General features: G+C 47.8%; 1 protein-coding gene across 1 annotated transcript; it reads right to left on the reverse strand.

The window, feature by feature from the left end:
- Positions 1-6,185: 6,185 nt before the first annotated feature.
- Positions 6,186-16,631, reverse strand: LOC144175837 (acetylcholinesterase-like). The gene is made up of 4 exons (XM_077704850.1): positions 16,515-16,631; positions 15,669-15,772; positions 10,950-12,451; positions 6,186-6,429 (listed from the first exon to the last, which is right to left on the reverse strand). Exons 3-4 carry the CDS (start codon positions 12,431-12,433, stop codon positions 6,270-6,272), a joined length of 1,644 nt encoding a protein of 547 aa, XP_077560976.1. The 5' UTR covers positions 12,434-12,451; positions 15,669-15,772; positions 16,515-16,631; the 3' UTR covers positions 6,186-6,269.
- Positions 16,632-19,876: the final 3,245 nt, after the last annotated feature.

Below are 19,876 nucleotides of genomic sequence, written 5' to 3' on the forward strand. Positions count from 1 at the left end.
GTTCAATCAAGTAGATCAGTACAGCCGACAGCAAACAATAAAAATTCATTGGATACCTATCACTGAAAACGAGAATCTACTAGAAAATAAAGATGCACATGACATCTACATTTGGTCCTAAAATGTATGACGAGCTCGAATTACTCCGGCGTCGAGGGAGCATTCTGGGGTTGTTGCATTTCCCATTTACGCTTTCCAAGTAGTGATGTTGAGTGACGAGAACTTGGCTAGCCGCAATAGTTTTAATCACCGCGGCACACCTAACTGAGAGGACATCTACGCTTGTGAGGCTTAAGATTTCGGTGTGGAAATTTGCAGCTGCGGGTGTTGGTCAGTTCGACAGAGAAAGCCACCGTGTCAAAGTTTAAAAGTGCCTGTCGGGGTGAGCTGCCTGAACTTTTGGGTTTTCTATGGAAACACACACACACACACACACACACACACACACACACACACACACACACACACACACACACACACACACACCCACACACACTCAGAGAGAGAGAGAGAGAGAGAGAGAGAGATGTATTATCGTGGAAATAGTTCTTATTCATTACGGCTTATTCAGTGTTTGGTAAAAAGGGACAAAGAGCTTGTAGGCCCTATGGATTGACTGCTGCTTCTAACCGGTGCACGCACAGTGCGCGACCTAACGCGGTTTCGCGGGTGAGTGTGGACCGTGCGGCTTGCCAGACGAAGCCGCACGAGCCCACGGAAACAGTAGGTGTTTCTTCGGGTGCGAGCTACAACTCAGGCGATGTGGTGGCAAAGCCTGCAAACGGGTCAAAAAAGACGTGCGGGCAGCGAAACCCATGCCGCGAGCGGACCGAAAGCTCTCGCGTCAGCTTAGACGAGCCGGCTGCCGCCGAAGCGGGTTGTGCCATCCCCATCAGGGGGAACCGAGCTGCCCGCGCTCAGCGAGGCGAACTCGACAGTGTCCCCAGTCGTCGATAGCAGGCATGCAATTAAGCTGGCACAGTTCTAACCTTCACCCGCATTCTAACCCAGTGGAGCGAAGGCACTCAGTGCCAAAGGGGAAGTTGAGAGCTATGTGCTTCGAGCGGAAACACGATTGGGAGGCATGCGTGCTGGCCGCAATGTTGGCCTTGAAGTCAGCTCCACACGAGAAAACGGGCGTCAGCCCTGCGAAGCGTGTGCATGACCGGGAAAAGAACGCATTTCAAATGATGAGACGAGTTGGGGGCGAACAGCCATTTCTGACGCTGCGTTCGTTTCTGACTTCGGAACACTCCGTCCCGTCATGTTGAGCTTCGGTCTCAAAAACGGGCCGTGTTGCCTCTCGAAACTAATGCATCCTGTCTTTCGTGGAACGTCTCAGTACACGCTCTCTTACCTCGACACTGTTGCCAGGTTTTCTAGCACATGGTAGCAGCATGTAGAACACTTAGAGTCTTGCTGAGCAGGCTCAAAGAAGCAGGCCTACCAGTCAAACAGTCGAAGTGTCACATAGGTTGCACCGAAGTGACGTGACTAAAGCACGTGGTGGTGGTAGCGTGGCCGAAGCAGACCGTCGGAAATCAAAGTAGCCGTAGTCGAAACTATCGCCGACCAACGACTACGTCAGATATAAGGGCTTATTATGGGTGTGGCTGGATATTACCGGCATTATTGTAAAGATTACTCCACACTTGCTAGTCCTTTACCTGACGCTCTTAGAAAGACGGAGCCAGTTAATGTGGAATGGGACACAAACAAGGAGGACGCGTACCAAACACTCAAAAAAGCCTTGAGCCAGGAGCCAGTTCTAACGGCGCCGACTTTCCGAAAGGTTTCTTATTCAGTGCGGTGCGAGCGATCGTGGCATCGCACTGAACAGACACGAAGAGGATGCGAACAGCCGGGAAAGACCAGTTCAGTACTTAAGCCCCAAGATAACTTGCAGGAAATAGGCGTACAGTACATCCAAAAAAGGAATGTGGCTGCGTCGTGTGGACAGTGCACAATTTGCGTGCTATGTAGCCGGTTCCCAGTTGGTTGTAGAAATCGAACATTGCTCGCTAACCTGGCTAAATAACGTCACCTAAAAGCAATCGTTTGCTAAGTTTGAGTATGATACTCCAGCAGCACAATCGTGTCGTTCGCTATAACAAAGGAAAGTTGAACGCTAACGCAGACGCACTAAGCCACGCGTTCTAATTAATGCTACCTTCGTCCTCCTCGTGTCCTTCGTTTCGTCTGTTCGTGAACAGCTTTTGGCATAAGAGGATTATGGGGGAAAAATGATTGCCCTCATTTGCTGCCTCAGTTGAATATTTCCGCACCGCTGGATTTCAAGTAATCAACCTTAGTTATGAGCATTTCATGTCGTGTGTTACGTTTGACACATAGTGTGAGTTCTTACTTTAAGAGTCTTGTGTCCCGTGGCCCTAGAGGGATATCGACCTCCAAATGAAAGCGTGTATTTCTGGCGACCAATGGTGCCATATATTTTGTGCATACCTCGTAAAGGTCAAACCAGACCTTGAGTGATTGGTCGCATAAGACACTATTGCCGCTCGCCGTGAGAAGTGCTGTCGAATCACCTATAGAAGGTCTAGGCATATTGCGGCTACGCTCCTACTTTCTTTGGCGCCGCAGTCTCATTAACTCTTTCGCAACCGCGAAAAAAGGGCCGATTTTCGACATCCTCAATCACATTTTTTTTCTTGAGTAATTTTTATTGCATTTGGCATTGTGATATACCAAATTGTGCATTTTTAATCAAGCTTTCGAACAAAAATAACTCCAGTGTGATAGGTAGGAAACTGTTTGTTATATTAGCTGTTAACAAAGGAAAAAACACACCAAACCGAAGTAAACAAAACATACACATGCAGCTGAACAAAGCTGAAAAATTAAATTCAAAGTTCTGGAATATACAAAACGTTACACATGATGTCAGCTCACATTCTGGAAAGTTTCATTTCTGTACGTTATAAACTCTATTTTTCATGGCCCTTCAAGCTAGGGGTGGTGACTGCTGTGCCACTCAGAAAAGCAGTTGCGGGAGGACGTGAAGCATAGGGGCACTTCGCATGTGCTGCACTTGTTATATGTTTTCTGTTCTACTTTCTTCTTTCGATAGCACAGCTTGCAGTTCTTCGACTTCTCCATTTTCTGGGGTTGGTGGCGAATTGGCTCTAGACTTGGATATGGGGCACGGTCTTGCTCGATGTCATTATAATCCAAGATCTGCTGAATGAGCTGCTCTCTAAAAGCAAGCTGGTCGAATCGGGCATTTTGGGCTAGCTCTGGGACTCCTGGGTTTTCTTTTCGATGGCCTTGGTAGAATATGAAACTGTTAACACACGCTATGTCCACGCAATGAAAAAACAGGGTTTTCCACCAGCGCACGCATTTCCTCAAGACATTGTAGGTTCCAATTATTTGGTCCGATTTATCTACACCCAGCATGCCAGCATTGTAGTCTTGGACAAGCAGAGGCCTCTTGATGGTAATCAAAGTCCATCTGTCACCTGTCTTCTGCCTTCGTGTGGCTGGGACAAACTTGTTGGCTGTATGAATGGTACTCATCAGGTTCACGGCGCGCCGGTCTTTCCATTGCATATATAAAATGTTGCCATCGCGAAGCCACCGAACGTCTCCGCGCTGAGCTCTTCGTTCCCACCGAACATCCTTCAGCTCAGTTGGAAAACATCGGCGATCTTTCCGGGTGGTACCACAGGCAAGGGTTTTGCGCTCGAGCAGATGGTCAAAAAGTTTCCCCGAGGTGTAGAAGTTGTCCATGTAAATTCTGTACCCCTGGTCTAGATACTCTGAGCACAGGCTGCTGACCACATCAAAAGCTAGGCCATGTGGTCCTGGTCTTTCACGCTTGCCTGTGTATACAGAGAACTGGAGGGTATACCCTGTTTCGGAGTCGGCTAGTACCCAAAGTTTATACCCCCACTTAGTCACTTTGTCCCGGATATACTGCCTCATTCCTGATCTGCCTTTTGATTTCACCATACGTTCGTCCACCGAGAGGTCCCGCTTTGGTTGAAAAAAATTTGCTGACGTCTGATTGATGTGCTTCAGAAGCCAGGACACCTTCCAGATCTTGCCAACAGTGGCTTCACTTGCAAAGTCGTCCGGGTCCGATACGTGTAAAAAGGCTAGTAGAGCTACAAACCGGTTTCGGGGCATAATCTTTGATGGGAGAAGGCCACTGTATATACTCCCCGTGCTCCAGTATAAGTGCAGTCGTGGTACTTCAACAATTCCCATGTAGATGATGATCGCAATGAAACGCATCATCTCCAGCGGAGTTACTTCTTCCCATGAGCCGTCACGACGAGCATAGGTCGGCTTGTCAAGAATGTTCATCCAGGCGTACTTGTTTGTGTTTTCACACAACATTCTGATCACTTCGGCCGTAAAAAACATCATAAAAAAATCCAGCGCTCTTGCGAACTTCCGGGTGCCACTCCGCCGTGTAGCGTCGATATGGACACCGGGCTGTCGCTTGGGCTCAAACTTCACACGTCGTGGCGCATTGGGCAAAATATCTCCACCGTATGTTGCCGAGACACTAAGGAAACAGAATAAACAACTGTCGTCAGTTATAAAGACCGCACACTGTATTTATACAATGGGAGCGCTGAAACGAAACTTACGTGCGCACAGTGGCTGATGTCCCCGGCTGCTGCGATGAAATGTCACTGTCTGAACTGAAGTCCAACGATTCGACATCATCACTAGACTCCTCGCTGCTGCTCTCGTCAAAAGAATCGGACTTAGAAGCGGCCGAAGTGCTTGGTTTCGCTTTTTGGTTTCGAGTAGCGCGCGGAGGAGCCGCCGCCATGATTGCCCAACAACGCCGTCACCCCGACTCAAACTTGTATTTTTCTCGGCGCCTCCATGCGGTGAAAACAACAAAACGAAATCGAAACCAAAACTTTAGTTCTTTTCGAACACATCAGAGGGCGCCACTTGTCCGTAGTCGCTGAAACAAATTTTTGGCGGCCGGTTCAAAACGTCGATACCATCGCATCGATGCCCTATGGCGCGGTTGCGAAAGAGGCACACTAACGATGCGTCTATGAGCTCTTCCATACACGAAAACCGGGAACTCTGTGCGCCTGGACACCATCCGCTTCCGTGCAGTGCACTTAGTACGCCTGCGTCGATTAGGTTCAACTGTGTGCCTCTGTGCTTGCTGTCTGCGTTGATTAAGTTGCCTTTATGTAGGCCAGCCAGTTGTACATTTCAAGTGACTCAAAACAACTTTTAGTCCAAGTTTAATACTCCTCTTGTCTTTTTTGTTTTAAATGCAGAGCATTTCAGTAACTCACGATGTCACCCGCGTTGGCGTCCGTAGTCCGCATCGCTCCCCGTCGGTCTGGCATTGGATTGGATTCGATTGGATTGCATTGGCTTGGATTGGATTGGATTGGCTTGGCTTGGATTGGATTGGTTTGGATTTGGATTGGATTGGATTAAAGTGGATTGTGTTGGATTGTGTTGCGTCATAGCCGCGCCACGTTGCGTCATAGCCGCTCCACGTTGCGTCATAGCCGCGGCAGGGGGTTCACGGCACGTTTCACCATCGACTTCATCGACAATGTCTACGCGGGAAGAGAAGGCGGCGCGGCGGCGTGCTGCGGATGCTGAGCGCAAGCGCCGCAAGCGAGCCGCCGACGCCGAACTTCGCCAGCGGGAAGCCGCAGCCATTCGTGAACGTCGGGCGGCGATGCGGGAGGGAAACCAAGCACAAAAAGAACAGAACTCTTGCTGGCGCAGTTTCAGGTAGGGGGCGCGCGAGCACTGCGAAGGCGGGAAATTTGAAATGCGTCGGGTGGTAGCAGTGAGCGGATAACGGCGCTACAGCCCATTATGGCGAATCAGTGCTCTGCATTTCCTACAGTTTTCACGTAGAGTGGAACGGCTGTAACTTTTTTTATTCTATCTCTGCTTCGATTTTATTTTTAGGCAATTGCGTCGTACGAATGCTTAATTAGACCTGGAAGCTGGACATTCTTTTATAGGCGAGGAAATCGGCCTGTTGTTTAGACGCAATAGGAAGTGAACCGTGCTTCAGGCAGCTGCATTGAACGCTGCTCGAGTTTACAGCGGCTATTACTTCTAAAACCTGTTCCGCTTTCCGTTTTACATTATTTAGGCTTCAAGACAGGCCCAATTTCTCTTATAAACGGTCCCAATACTGCTGAAAAAAAGTACAATAAGGTTCAGTGGCAATTTATTCAACACACTCATTTTGGTTTCCAAAGAGCTTCTGCAGAATCTGTGCACCAAGGAGACAAATTTTAAGCAACCAAGCTGGGCTGAAAAAACGGCGTCCAGAACTCGCACTCTGTGGCACGAAAGCCGTGGACGTCGCTGTAGTTCCCTGGAGCGAGCACAACGGACACCGGGTTGTTTTCTGTGTACAAGGGCCACTGGCGACCGGTAGGCAACTCTGGGTTGCTGCAAAAAATCAAAAGTACGGCCAAAAATTAATGAGTCCCTTCCCTCCAGAAAGAGCGGTGTGCGGGAAGCTTGACTATAGTAAACCGCAAAGTTAATCGCTCTCCTTTTCTTTCCACACCTGTATCCTAACGCACGGCGGAGCGAACCAAGCACGGCGTACCCATGTCACAGCAGAGGGTGAACTAGCTGACACACCTTCGTCGGAGCGCACCTGCGGTGTAATGTGAAGCGGCAGCAGTGCCGAGTTGCATCCGAGTCTACGATGATGAACCCGAAGCCAATTCGCAACTTTCTAATTCACGGTGTGATGAAAAGCACGACTCGTGTTGCGACAACCTGAGACACATTCGCTGCTTTTTGCGTCAGCCCTGAGGGTTTCTCGGGCCCACGCTTTGACGGTCGCCCGGCCGCGTGAGTTGGCCTACCAAGGATGGCGGATAATTGTAACGTATTTGTGACAAGGCCCAAAAGGTCAGCATTTAGTGAATTCATCCAATGATGGTTCATAATAAACGCTTGCTCAACGCCGGCGACGGCAAGAAGCAGTTTTGCGGCGTATTCCCCACTTTTCCCTAGGGGCCTCTCTTGTGCTCATCTAGGTAGCCGCTGTCCCTATAGTCTTCAATAAGACCGCTCTGTAGCCTGGCCCGAGGGCTTTCGAGCAAGCGCACTAGTCCGAATCTTATTCTCGGTCTTATTGAAGTGCGTGAACAAGACTAGACTGTGAATAAGACTGCCAATAAAAACAAGTGTTCGTGCAAGCGGGCCCTGGGCCCGCTTGCACGAACACGATACATTATAGCATATGAAGCTCTATAATTATCGCGTGATGTGTGACTTAATTGTCTGTGGTCGCAATTCAGAATGTTTTTCGCTTTAATACCTGAACGCGCAGATTAAGGCTCAGCTAGATTAGTGGTTTCATATAAGTTGAACGATTAAATGTGCTAATTCAGCTATTTTTTTATTCTTTAAAGTCGCTTGTGATGTTTTTTATTTTCGTTTTTGTTGTCTTTTCTGCTTTCAAGTTCTGTTGATATTAATTACCTCCATTTACGCTATTTTACGCCTATGAAACGTCTTATCGTGCAAATTATGCACTTCAACGTAAACGCAGGGGTTTACACGGTTAGTCGTTCTCGCGATATTTCTATACGTGTTTCCGTAGTTCTTTTTAGCGCTTTTTTTATTTTAGTCTTACTTTTTAAGGGGAGCTGTCTAAGTGAGAATTTTTTATTTTGTCAGCTAGGTTTTTAATTTGATTTCGTACGACCGGTTATCCCCATTCACGCAATTATTATGACGATCTATTAAACGTGTTAACTCTGCCAATTTTACATTTTTCCGCAAATGCCGTTAGTCACGCCTGGCATTTGCCAGGCAAACTATGAAAACGGACCAAGGTCAGTACACTTTGGTCAGTTTTCATTATTTTTTATTTTTTATTCGTGTTTCTGTCATTAATTTTTCTCACGGATTTTTGTTCTTGTCTTCGCTTTGTGCGGCAGATGTATACAACTCATATTTCTGAATTCGTAAGTTCACTTTTATACTTTATTTCCAGGTTTTGTATGTTTTTAATATCTCGTTCGACCAATTACCTCTATTCGGGCTATTATAACAATTCAATCTGTTAACTCCGACAATTATGCATTTCTGTTCAAATGCATGCCGTCACAAGGTTCGTCGGATGGGGCAATTTGTTTTTATGGCTGTGGCTAGCGTTCCGTCCAGATGGAACGATATAAAAGTGCTAAAGTTCCGTCCAGACGGAACGGAGCGCTAAGGATTATCCTTCCCTCCAGACGGAATACAACTGAGAGCTTAGATTTCTGTCCAGACGAAGCCAGCGTGAAATTTGTACAGTTCCGTCCAGACGAAAGCAAAATCGGCTGATTAGACGCCATGCTCCCTTTTCAGATTTGGTGTAGAAGCCTCGCATAATGGCGCTATTGTAACGGGTTCGATTCCCCCCGGAATACTTTTTTTTTGCGTGATTGTGCCAGCGTTTTGTAACATCTAACGTCGTGCCCACTTTACAATTGACGCGGTGAGAGTAGTCGGCCTTGATTTTGCACTCAACCGGCCGCTCCGCTACCGCTCACTAGAGCTAAGGCCGACGTATCCATCGCCAGAGTTCCGATCATCTGTAGTTCGCAATGGGGATCACTAATTAACGGTTATTCTGGCTAGTCAATGAGCGGAAGCGGTTTACACGGGCACAGTTTACCGCGGTTAGACAAAACCGCAGTTTGCTGCGTTACCCGACAGACGAAACTGCGGTTACCCCGCTAACCGTGCTTAATGCACACTGAGCTTGGCCACCTCAGTTCGGTCACGCTAACCGCAGTTCCCGCAGCCGCAGTGTTCAAAATCACACAAGTCAGTTTGGACGAAGTGGCGGCGCATCAGCGGAGGTGAAAAAAAAATCACCTGGCGTTCGGACGAGACGAAGGCTCTCAAATAGCGGGCGCCCCAAAGCTGCCCCCAAGGGGCGCTTGCGTTCTTTGCGTCGCTCTGGCAGTCAGCGCGACTGCCCGTCAGCAGCGGCTCGTTTCCCGATACACCCGATCAACTACAACAAAAGCCGTGTTAAATTTGTCAATTCCGCTGGTCGGAATTTAGCACTCGGAAACGATCCGCGCGCACGTCGGCCGTGCCTGCAAACATGCCGGCGCATCTGCCCGCGTGGCACTGGAAGCGGCTCGAACCGGCCCAGACCACGGCAGCAACAGCTTATCGCCGCTCTTCGAAATCAATCTGAACGCGGAAAAGAACTTCCACGTGCGAGAAAGTGAATGTTAGTGTGGTGAAAAATTGTGCTATGGATTGCAATTCGCAGTTGTAGAGATAGCGGCGGTCAAATATCCACCGCGACGCTAAGCCTGAAGTTCCCAATACCGAGCAGACGCGATGAAACCAAGCCGGTTGCGAGGTGCTGTGGAAGCCCCTCACCTAAATCTCGCCTCGCGCGAGTGCGTTGCGTTTGGGTCTGAAGCGACTGTTTTAACGATATTTCCTTTTGTCTACACTGCTTCTCTTTTGTTTTTTATCGTGAAGTTAAAAGTGTGTTAATTTATTTTTGTTACGCTCACAACCAAGTGACCGCGGTCACCACATTTAAAATTTCGCATGTAACAGCCCAAACCGCAGTTTGCGATAACCGCGGTTAAAGTTTAGTAACCATGGTTAAACTTAACTACGGTTACTTCCGCTGAGTACTAACTTCAACAAACTAACTCTAACTCCGTCAAACGGAACTCCAAGCCGCTACCTCGACCGCGCCCGCTTCACAACAAGCAGCGAGAGCAGTCTTTCTTGATATTTACCCAGCCGAACGAACCTCTTCCGCTCATTGACTAGCCAGAATAACCGTTAATTAGTGATCACCATTACGAACTACAGATGACCAGAACTCTGGCGATGGATACGTCGGCCTTGGCTCTAGTGAGCGGTAGCGGAGCGGTCGGTTGAGTGCAAAATCAAGGCCTGCTGCTCTCACCGCGTCAATTGTGAACTTGGCGCGAAGTTTGAATTTTGAAATGATAAAAGCACAAGCAGCCACTTTGTAGTGGATCCAGTGGAAGAAAGAACATACATACACTTCATAAGGTCAACTTTTACAGAGTGGCTTCGTCGCTACAACATTTTCCCCCTACTTCAACGAAGAAGGAACACTGAGGGTAGGAAGGCGACTTCAATTCAATAACCTAAGAAAAAAATCGAAACTCGCAATCTTGCTAGCTAGTTAAGGTGCGTCCACACGACTTCGTGGAATTACGGGACCATCGCTCGCTTTGACAAGCTGGTGAGGTACTCGTGTTTGCCGAATTCAGGGAGTGCTTCCCCCCCCCCCCCCCCCCCACACACACACACATTGACCTGCGACTTATCCTTTAAATGTTGTTCCGTAAATGTTCACTTATTGCAGATAAAAAAACTAGCCATCTAAAGCCAACCAGATCCTTCTTATTTAGCCTGTCCAGATCTTGTTGTAAAATAATATTTAGTTAGAAAGAAGAAAACACCGAAGCACAGAGGCAAGTAGCCAGCGCCCGAGGAGCAAGCGCGATACCCTCCCATCATCATCTTGCGCATTCCGGCATTCGCTAAGAGGACACCAGTAAACCCGTACTCCTCTGACACACGGCTGCTTTCTAGGGCTCAGTGCTACTAGGCTAGTTTTGCGTTTGACACCTGTGATGAACACCGAAATCGCCACTAAGAACGTTGTGTAAGAAAGCAAAGCATCTCACTACGACCCGTAAATATGTCAAACAAAAAGGCGGACCCGAACGGCTACAAGAACATTTCGGGTATCACAGTGAGTATTCAGCATACATGTCCTAGTTTGACTTCCCACGAAAACCATCCTTCTCGAAATATCCAAGTGGAATCTTTATAAATTCAACTGCCAAATGGCTGCATATTTCGGAAGGATGTTTTCTGGGCAAGACACAGAAGCACTGCTTCTTCAAACATGCAAAAGACCGAGAGCACTAACTCACTCGACTTACCCGGTGAAGGCAAAGGATGACAAAATCCGCATGAACGCCTCGCTGATGTTATAGTGTTCGTCACCCAGATGCGAGGCATTGGCCAGAGGATGCCCAAACAAGAAGAAAAGTTCGCCCGTGTGCGGCGTACCGACCCACGTGGGTAACTCCGGCGAATCGTAGTTGTGGTCGAACACATAACTAAACACTTTGTTTCCTCGTGCAGCAAGGTGTCTAGCCAGGAAATGCACAGGGCAGTTGAACATACGATCTGAGAGGTAATCCAGGTACTGCCTGACAAGCGCGGTGTTGCTGCTGGTTGTAACATTTTCCAAGTAGTGCGCTAGTGTAGACGGTGGTATCTCCCTCATTTGGTTTTCCATCGCACGCTCTAGTACCTGCCTAATGCTCGTGGCGTTCTCAGATTCGATGTCTCCAAGCAACAAACGACCTCTGGTTGAACGAGCGAGTGCCCAGCACATCTCGTCCGAAGTGAGACCCAAGACTACGCTGACTTGTTGAAATAAGCCGCGTTCTGTGGCCGTCCTTGGATCTTTAGGCAGGAAGTCATTGTGGTAGGAAGGAAAGAAAGGCACAAATTTTGGTGCCACTGCTTCAAGAGAAGCTGATATTAGTTCCTGGACTGATTTGTTCCGTAGACAGCTGATAACGCCATCTGCGTGTGTTGACAAATTCCAGTCATTGTAGGAGCAGTTCAGAATCGTCGACACACGGTCACCCTTCTGCAGGCTCTGCTGTGGCGAATCAAATAAGTCTATAGAGTAGAGGCTGCCACTGAGCAACATAGCATTCCAAAATAGATCTTTGCTCAGTGGAGAAAGTAAATGTGCATGGACGCACATGGCACCCGCGCTTTGGCCAAATAGGGTCACTTTGAAAGGATCTCCTCCGAAAAACTCAGCATTCTCTTGAACCCACTTCAGAGCCAAAATCTGATCCATCAGCCCCATGTTGCCAGGTGCTTCGACCGAACTGGCATCTAGGAATCCGAGTACACCGAGCCGGTAGTTCATCGACACAACCACTAGGCCGGCCTTTGCGGATAATATAGAACCATTGTATCTCGGGTTAGACGAACTAGAATACTTAAAGCCTCCGCCGTGTATCCACACCACGACTGGGAGACGTTCAACGGTCTCGTTTTCTTCTGGCTCTGGTGTCCAAACATTGAGGTGTAAGCAGTCCTCCGTATAGTTGATTCCGGTGGGCGATAGTCCGGAAAAGCCAGGCTGTGGGCAGGCGGTGCGACGTGCTGTGGCGTCTATTGTGCCGTTCCAAGGTGTCGCAGGTATTGAAGCACGGAATCTCTTGGCACCAAGAGGGGGTTCTGCATAAGGAATCCCCAGGTACTGCTCAATTTTTGCATTTAGTACATTCAGCTTCAACCCAACCACCCAGCCAAGTTTTGTTTGTCGTTCCACGGTGTCTTGCGTGCAGCGACTTCCGCTCAGCAGGCTCAACGCTATCAGTATCTTGCGCCACATGCTGGCTCCTCAGCTTACCTGAAAAAGATAATCATGTTTGCCGTCTGTTAACTCACGTGGCTAGCTAAATGGAAAGTATACGACCGCTTATCAATGTAGGAGACCTCAGATTACTCAGTAAAATTTTTGAGGGAGATATTTTACGACTATAATAGTTGTTCTTAGATGGGAGCTTGTTAAAAAAAACGGTTGCACCAGTAGAGGCTTGAACTTGCTTCTTAGTTGTTTGTTTGTTACATAACATAGCGCTATGAAGAGGAAACGAGAAGCTCACGTTTACGTTGGATGAACTTCGATACCAAAACTTGAAATTTACCGCCGTGTTCTATCAACGAAATATCGACACCAATTCAGATGGTGTCGAAACCTGCGACACTGCGCAGAGGGTTCCATGAAACCTTATACTACAAAAAAAAAAAAAAAACACTGGCACAGAATTCAGCGACGTGAGGCAGCACAATCTCAGGACGAAATCCCTGGCCACTCAAGGTCATAGGACACCGGGATCTCCCTCATTGTTTAAAGTCTTCTCTGAACGGAACTGCTACATGAAAACAAACATAGATTGTAGGGGCCGAAGGTAGCCGAACATTGTTGAACTCGTCGTTCCAGGCGATGTACTTCATAACGGCAGTTAGGGCAACACGTTTGCTATATTTGGTGGCACCACTTAGCATACCCAAAACCACAACGAGCGATGCTGGCGCATTAATATCTCAATCGCTGCAAAAAACTTTAAATGTCATCGTTTATATTCGCGTGCATGGTGTAACACGCAGAAATGTAGTAAAACCTTCACTGTACCTGTAGGTGTTGTATCGAGACATTGCTCAGGAGCGGCACCTCGACGATCTCACCCCCTCTTCATAGCAGTGTTCAAACCGACAAAAAATACCGGTTCGGTTACGATTGGGGTTCAGGTGAAGTCAGTTCCTTCCGGTTCAGTTACGGTTCCATTAAATCTCTTGCCGAAACGGTTCGCGAATCGGTTAAATTAGTAGAATTATTATCGAAGTGCCAAAAAAGCTTTGCATTTATGACTAACCATAAATACAAAACTCAGACTGCTTGATTCAAAATATAGCCTCTCCCAAGTAAATGTTGTGCAATTTTAACGACGACAGTAACCGGTTAGGCCAGATTAGCGAAAACAGAAGAAGCATTGCAGGTTTACCTGGCAACTTTGCGTCCATCCCTGTTCGTGTCCTGGGGACTTCACTAAGCCTCCGCGAAGATTCACGACTGTGGTATATATTATCAGCCGTTTCCTCTTTATTTTTATTAAAATAGCAATCCTCTCTATGCATCTCTCGATCACAGTACCCATAGAGGTATGCCCGCATACCGGGGTGTGACATCGGTATGTTAGCACGGGACATGTTTAAACACCACGGGAGTACTTTTCTCATGAACTGTAGCGCACAAAAAAATCCTCCATCAGCCAAATGAACGATATCTATGAATTAGAGTTTATTATTATAATTTATACGTTGCATTTACGTGACTTCTCTGAGAATTTGTTAGTAGGGAGCGCTTAAGCGCCCGCTTAGGTGGTTTCACGGCGCCCTCGTCCGTCATTGTACCCGAGCGAAAGAACGGTACACTGCAGACAAAGGATACAGAATCAGCAGAAAAGCGGATGAGAAAAGTATGCGGAAAGTATCAGGGGACGGCGGTGTGCCGAGACTGCACAGGACATTTTCTCTGTCGGCGGCGCTCTAGGAGATCACCGAGAGGACGAGGACGCCGCCGAAGATAGAGCGAGCCGAAAACCGGAAAAGCGCAAGAAGACATGGTTCCCCGCGGGGATGCGCTACGAGACAACGTCAGAGCATATCGCGCGCCTTCGTGCGTTCTTTGATGTGGCGATAACTTCTTGAGACACAGCACGTATGCGCCGTCACTCAAATAAGATTAAGTTCACCCTGCGCAAAAATATCGGATTAGGGAGTATAGTAATCATTCGCCAAACTTTTTGCCCTGTGGGACCAGGATTGGTAACGCCGGATTATTCGTCAGCAGTCATTTTCCTGAGTGTGGGAGCCAAAGTTCGCAAAATTAAGCATACTTGACGCTCAGTCACAGCATTATCCCTCTGATCACTGGAATGCATTTTAAGACAGCAGTCACGAATGCGTGCCTTACAACGAATACGACTTCGTTCCTGCTCAACCCCTCCATAGTTCCTTCCACTACCTAAAAAAAATTTATAGAACATTAGACGATTAAAACTAAATGCTTATTTGTATGCATGAATCACAAGATGGAGCTCTTTTGGTGTTACCGTTATCTCTTTTTCCGGTTATCTTCTAGTTTGGGTTCCACGTGCTCCGAAAATAACGGTTCTGGTTCGGGTTCATTTCCGGCAAAAATACCAAATCTGTTACGGTTTTTGGCTCGGTTCGGTTCCGGCACGACATCCTGCTGTGTCGTTTCAAAAATCGGGTTCGTCTAAATATTGAATGATAATTTGAGGCTACAAACAAGCAGGGTATTACGCTTCCACAGTTAAAATTGGTATTGAGACATGACGTAAGGTACTTACAGAAGGTTTTAAAAAGCAGAGGTATTTAGGGTAATGCTTTATCTCTGGAGTGTGTACACGCCTCTAGATCCGTTACAAGTAGTGAAGCGTACGTGTAATGCCGCTGCGAGTAACAATTACACTGCGAAAACCGATGTATTTTTGCCTACGGAATACTAGCGTTTCAGCCAATAAATTAAAGCATACACCACCTTGGCTCAACAAATATAAAAAAACCCATCCTTTATTTTCGGAAAACAAAACAACCGTGCGGAAGTAAGCCTGTTCAATTTCTGGTAGAGGGTACTGCATCTAAATATTTTTATCCGACCATGAACTCAGACAGAATTATGCACTACACTTCATAATCAACATACGGAGTTGTTCGTACAGCCAAGGAGCATTAGTTTTGTCAAGCTTCAAAGGTGGGTTTTGGCTATAATAACTTTCTTAATTACGTTTCCAAAATATCTCAGCTCCCAAAACGTAAAAAAGCCCCTAAGTGGCCGCTTCGTTACAGGCTTCAAGGTTTACGCAGAATTTCAAGAGGTAGCCAATTGCTGTTTTAACCGAATATTACTGAAATTACCCCCGCCTGTGCCTGAAGAAGACTGCCGTTATAATTATGCCCGCCGTTCAACAGTGGGCCAATAACGTCCAACGGCTATTCCGTTCCTACGTACGCCGAAAAATGGGAGCTCCAGGACTCACCAGCGTAGACTACTTCGACGCCGTATCAGTGGAGAGACGATGACGCACTGGCACTGGAGAGCCGACAGAGTGGGACGTTGGATGGCAATAAAAAAAAGACGCGGCTGTAAGAGGACACGGCACTATCAACGTTCGTTTCGGAGCGAGGAGACGAAAAGAAAGAAGCAAATCTTGCTGCGTCTAGACAAATCTGCCACGTTACTAAGGTTTATTTGTGGCTGCAGAGCTGCCGATGAAGGGAGGGGAGAGTAATAGAGATTTTTTTCGTAATGCAGAGTCGTTTATCCGCGTGGCATGAAAAAAAAAAGGAGTAGGAAGCAGATATAAAACTTTGAAAGGCCCCTTACGCAATGGCGTGGGAGTTACCAAGTGATAACTCCAGAGCTCTTTCGCAGAACCCTCGGACAGCCGTCGTGCAACTTCGTGTTTTCTAGCGTTGGGACCCGCATAGGGTCGCTTTGGGCATCTTTATAGAATAGTTCTTACATTAAGTGGAATAACCGCCGAAATTAGTGCCGTACTACAGTACTATATTCAGCGCATCTGCAGATGGCGATGCCTACATCTCTACGGCAGACCCGACTATTGTACCCTCGTACTTGCATCGCCCCGCGCCGTAGCACCAGGTCTGCGTAGGCGCTAGTAACGCAAACACCAAGCCCTGGATTAAAGGGGTCGTGAAATACCTTCCGCCGATGCGTGGATGTACATGTAACCAAATAAAGCAGTGTATTAGCAATCTCCTCCCGCAAGAATTTTGTTAAAGCGATGAGTATTAGCTGAGAAATCGTAAATCAAAAACCGCGCATTATCGTCGCGCCGCGTTTCCTCCTCCTTTCAACTTACTCTCGGCTGTTGACGGCGAGTGAGCCTTCCCTCCATGATGCTGTGCTCCTCGCCGGTGACATACTTCCGCTATTGCGCTGCTCACACTGCCGTCTGCTACGGGCAAGCTTTGTTGACACCATGAATCCCGTACTCCGCTCAAGGCTGGAAAAGCGAACGAAAAATCTGGCCGCATGTGTGCGGCGGCCTGGCCTTGCCCTTTCACGGTGTACTTGCTGGAGTTGCTATCGGCGGCACGTGACTTTTATCGGCGGCGAACTCGGAGCCGCACGGGGTGATCATGCGCTCGCTCCCTTGGATGCACGGCGCACTGTTTATCCAGAAAGCGCCGTATCAGATGTGGCCCCGCTGTTGCCGGGTCTTATTTTGTGGCGGTGGTAATTCCTGCCGGCGGCATCTGAAAAAGACATTTTAAACCGATACAGAACCCGTGCACAAAACGCCAGTTCAGCTTGGGGCGACGCGTGGTGGAGAGCGGCAACGTTGGCAAAACATGCTCCGGCGCGGCTCTGAGCTTTGTAGCGCCGGAGCGAGCGCCATTTTTTTGACAATATCAAACATCGGTTGCCCTGGCAACAAAGCACAAACCGCTCTAGAAGTCAGTTACGGTTGCGTGATCCCGGTTTAGCTCGGGGCCCCACCTCGTGACATGTGGGCACTGCAGGCATACTACTCACTCCCATTTGGAAGTGCGAGATGCGTTTGGCATTACAGGAGGCGATGGTGTGTGTGTTGTGGACGCCTTGTTTCGCGATGAAATGCGACGTTGTGCTTCTGCGGGTGGATAGTGCTTCCCATGGTCTGGATTATCTTTCTCGAGCGGCGTACGACTCAACCTCTTATGGGGTATGTGTAGTGTGCGTGGCTGAAAGCCATCTCGGCTTGTCCGCCAGAATTAAGTGACTTGCTGTTCGTCCTCGCAAACCGCGCGCGAGGTGAGTGCCGAATTAATGAGGGGCAGGAGGAGGCAACCCATCGTCTGTCAATCGCGGTTTGGACTTGCAACGCATGTTGTGACGTTGTGTTCGTTCGAAAAGCATCTCTGGATTGTTTGGAAGTTGAATAAAATGTATGCGTCAAACCAGGGCATTCGGCTCAGGGCGTTCTCTGCGATTGCAAGAAAGAAGTGCCACGGGGATTCAACGCTTTCTTTATGGTACGTACTCAAGTAAGAGAATATCCATGCCGTGTTATGGCCCTGTTGTATTCAATACAAACGGTTAAGCGTTTGTCTACACTTGTTTCGTTTGTCGTAAAATGTCCAAGCACTCCGGCACTCCGCTGGCAGATCAGCCGGCGAGTCGACGCTGAGCAGACGACTCATCTCTTTGCCGGAAGTGCGTGAAAAAGCCGCCCAATAGCAGGATGTCTAGCTCATGACGAACATCTGGGAGTCGGTGACGTAGACATGTGAAGATGGCGGCGTCCAAAAACACGAAGGGAAGGGTGAGAAAAAAAGCGACAAACTTTGCAACAAAAGTGTGCGCTTTCCGCTGCGCGTAAAAGAGTAATACTTGGCACAGATGATGTTGACGACCCAATCTAACGATTGCGCTAGTCAATTTAGTGCGCTCAAAACGCCTTTCAGGGCCCCTTTAAGTGGTTTCTACGCAAGTAAATGCATTTTTAGCCGTATCCTGAGTAACAATGGCGCATGCTCCATGTGATCTGCATTGGCGGTTGCCAGGCTACTGGAGTGACTCCGCAATAGGAGTCCTTGAACTTGGACGCGGAGAGGTTTTCCGCAGCCGCATGAATGGCATCTGGACAACGTCATCCCAGCTAGAAGTACTTTCCCCACCAGCACAAACCGCAAGAGTAGCGATGCTCCCACAGGGTAGTTGCAAATCCAGCTCCGTGACGTGGTCTGAAAACAATGCAAAGACAACCTGTTATTTCTTTAACTGCCTTGTAGGAGTATTCCTTCGAAGGAGGTTGCATTATCGCTTGGTGAAACACTGCGATAACTGGTGCAACGAAGTAACACCTCATGCAAGGGGCAAGAGAAAGTTTCGACTAACTTGCTTGTGGCGGCTTCTCGGTTGCTTTGCACACCATGTTTCAGTATTTAAACGCTGTTTCATTAAAGCAGAGTGAATTATCGTGAGTTCTAATGCACTTGGTCTCGATGAACGCCGTCGAAGCAGACAGCGCGAAGACAACGTGATTGGCAGTGCCGCAATCGGCGTCCGTGAGAGCAGACTCCAGTGCAGCTGCGGGATCACACAGATTTTAATCTTAGTAGGAGGCGTTACCAGTGAGCCCAAGATAGTGAGGAGGCACAAGTTGCACATTATGGCTGTAGGAGAGGGGCAATCACGTTCGTTCACAAAAGCGTCCGCTGCGGCAGGTAGGTGTGGGGTTTCACAATGCATCCCCAATACAAGTGGGCTGCAACGACGCTTTATTGCGGGCAAATGAATGAAAACACTTACAATACAAACAGCAGGAAATGAACAATTTCCGCGGTAAAACTGAAGCAGGTCATCATTTTTTAGTTCTTAGCTTTTCTTGTTTTCACACTGCGCACTGAAGCTTGGAACTGCGCTAGAAATTCATGTTATCACTAGCGGGATTTGCCATATTTTTTTTATATTTAAAAATACGTCTCTCAGCGGTTGCGGAATAGCTTAAACGAATTGGCAGCGATCCACTACGATGCTACTCATAGCCGTGGTAACGCAGACTTGATAAACGGCGGGTTAAAGACAATTTACTTTTTTGATAACGCGGTCGTTACAGATCGTAATCCAATGCTGAACACAGTGGGAGTGCAATACATAAAGCAGCCTTAGCGGAAAATTTCCAAGCTAGACGCACACGTGCCGACTGCGCTAAGGAGAAATAAGAAGAGCGATCCCTCCGCGTCATAGCTGCGAAACGTGGGTACAGCTCCACTCAGCGCTCAGTAGATTGAACATGATAATGATGTCACGTTTTTCGGCGCAAGGGCATCGAAGCCAAACACCGCAAATGCTATGATGATGAGTTGTGTGAGTAAAAAAATGAGGGTATGTGACACCGGTTACTTAAAGCTGCTCTTTGAAAGAACCGCATTTATAAAACGTGGTGACGGGTAAAGTAAGAACAAACGGCAGTATTATATCAACGGGCTGCAGGTGCACACATGACTCTGCTCGAGCTAGCAAGGTTTCAGAGCCCTTCAAGATTCAAGCGCGAGGAGGTGACTTGGCTCATGTATACGTGAGGTATCTGAAGAATCTGTATACCGTATTTAATAAAAATGCGAGTAAGAAAAGTCTTTGGCTTTATGAAGAAAAGCGGTTATAACTCTTGGAATATGTTTTTGGTAAGGATTGATTGTAATTCACCTAGTCTGCACTCAGGAGAGGCTTCGGAGC

This window comes from Haemaphysalis longicornis, unplaced genomic scaffold (assembly GCF_048455015.1).
Source record: "Haemaphysalis longicornis isolate Haplotype H1 unplaced genomic scaffold, Haemaphysalis longicornis Haplotype H1 scaffold_3, whole genome shotgun sequence".
NCBI classification, from domain to species: Eukaryota; Metazoa; Arthropoda; class Arachnida; order Ixodida; family Ixodidae; genus Haemaphysalis; species Haemaphysalis longicornis.

Excerpts from the sequence above, each read along its gene's own strand:
- LOC144175837 (XM_077704850.1), bottom strand. The coding sequence starts at position 12,433 with ATGTGGCGCAAGATACTGATAGCGTTGAGCCTGCTGAGCGGAAGTCGC. Across the intron at positions 6,430-10,949 it reads TCATCCTTTGCCTTCACCGG|CAACCCAGAGTTGCCTACCG; the intron begins GTAAGTCGAGTG and ends GATTTTTTGCAG.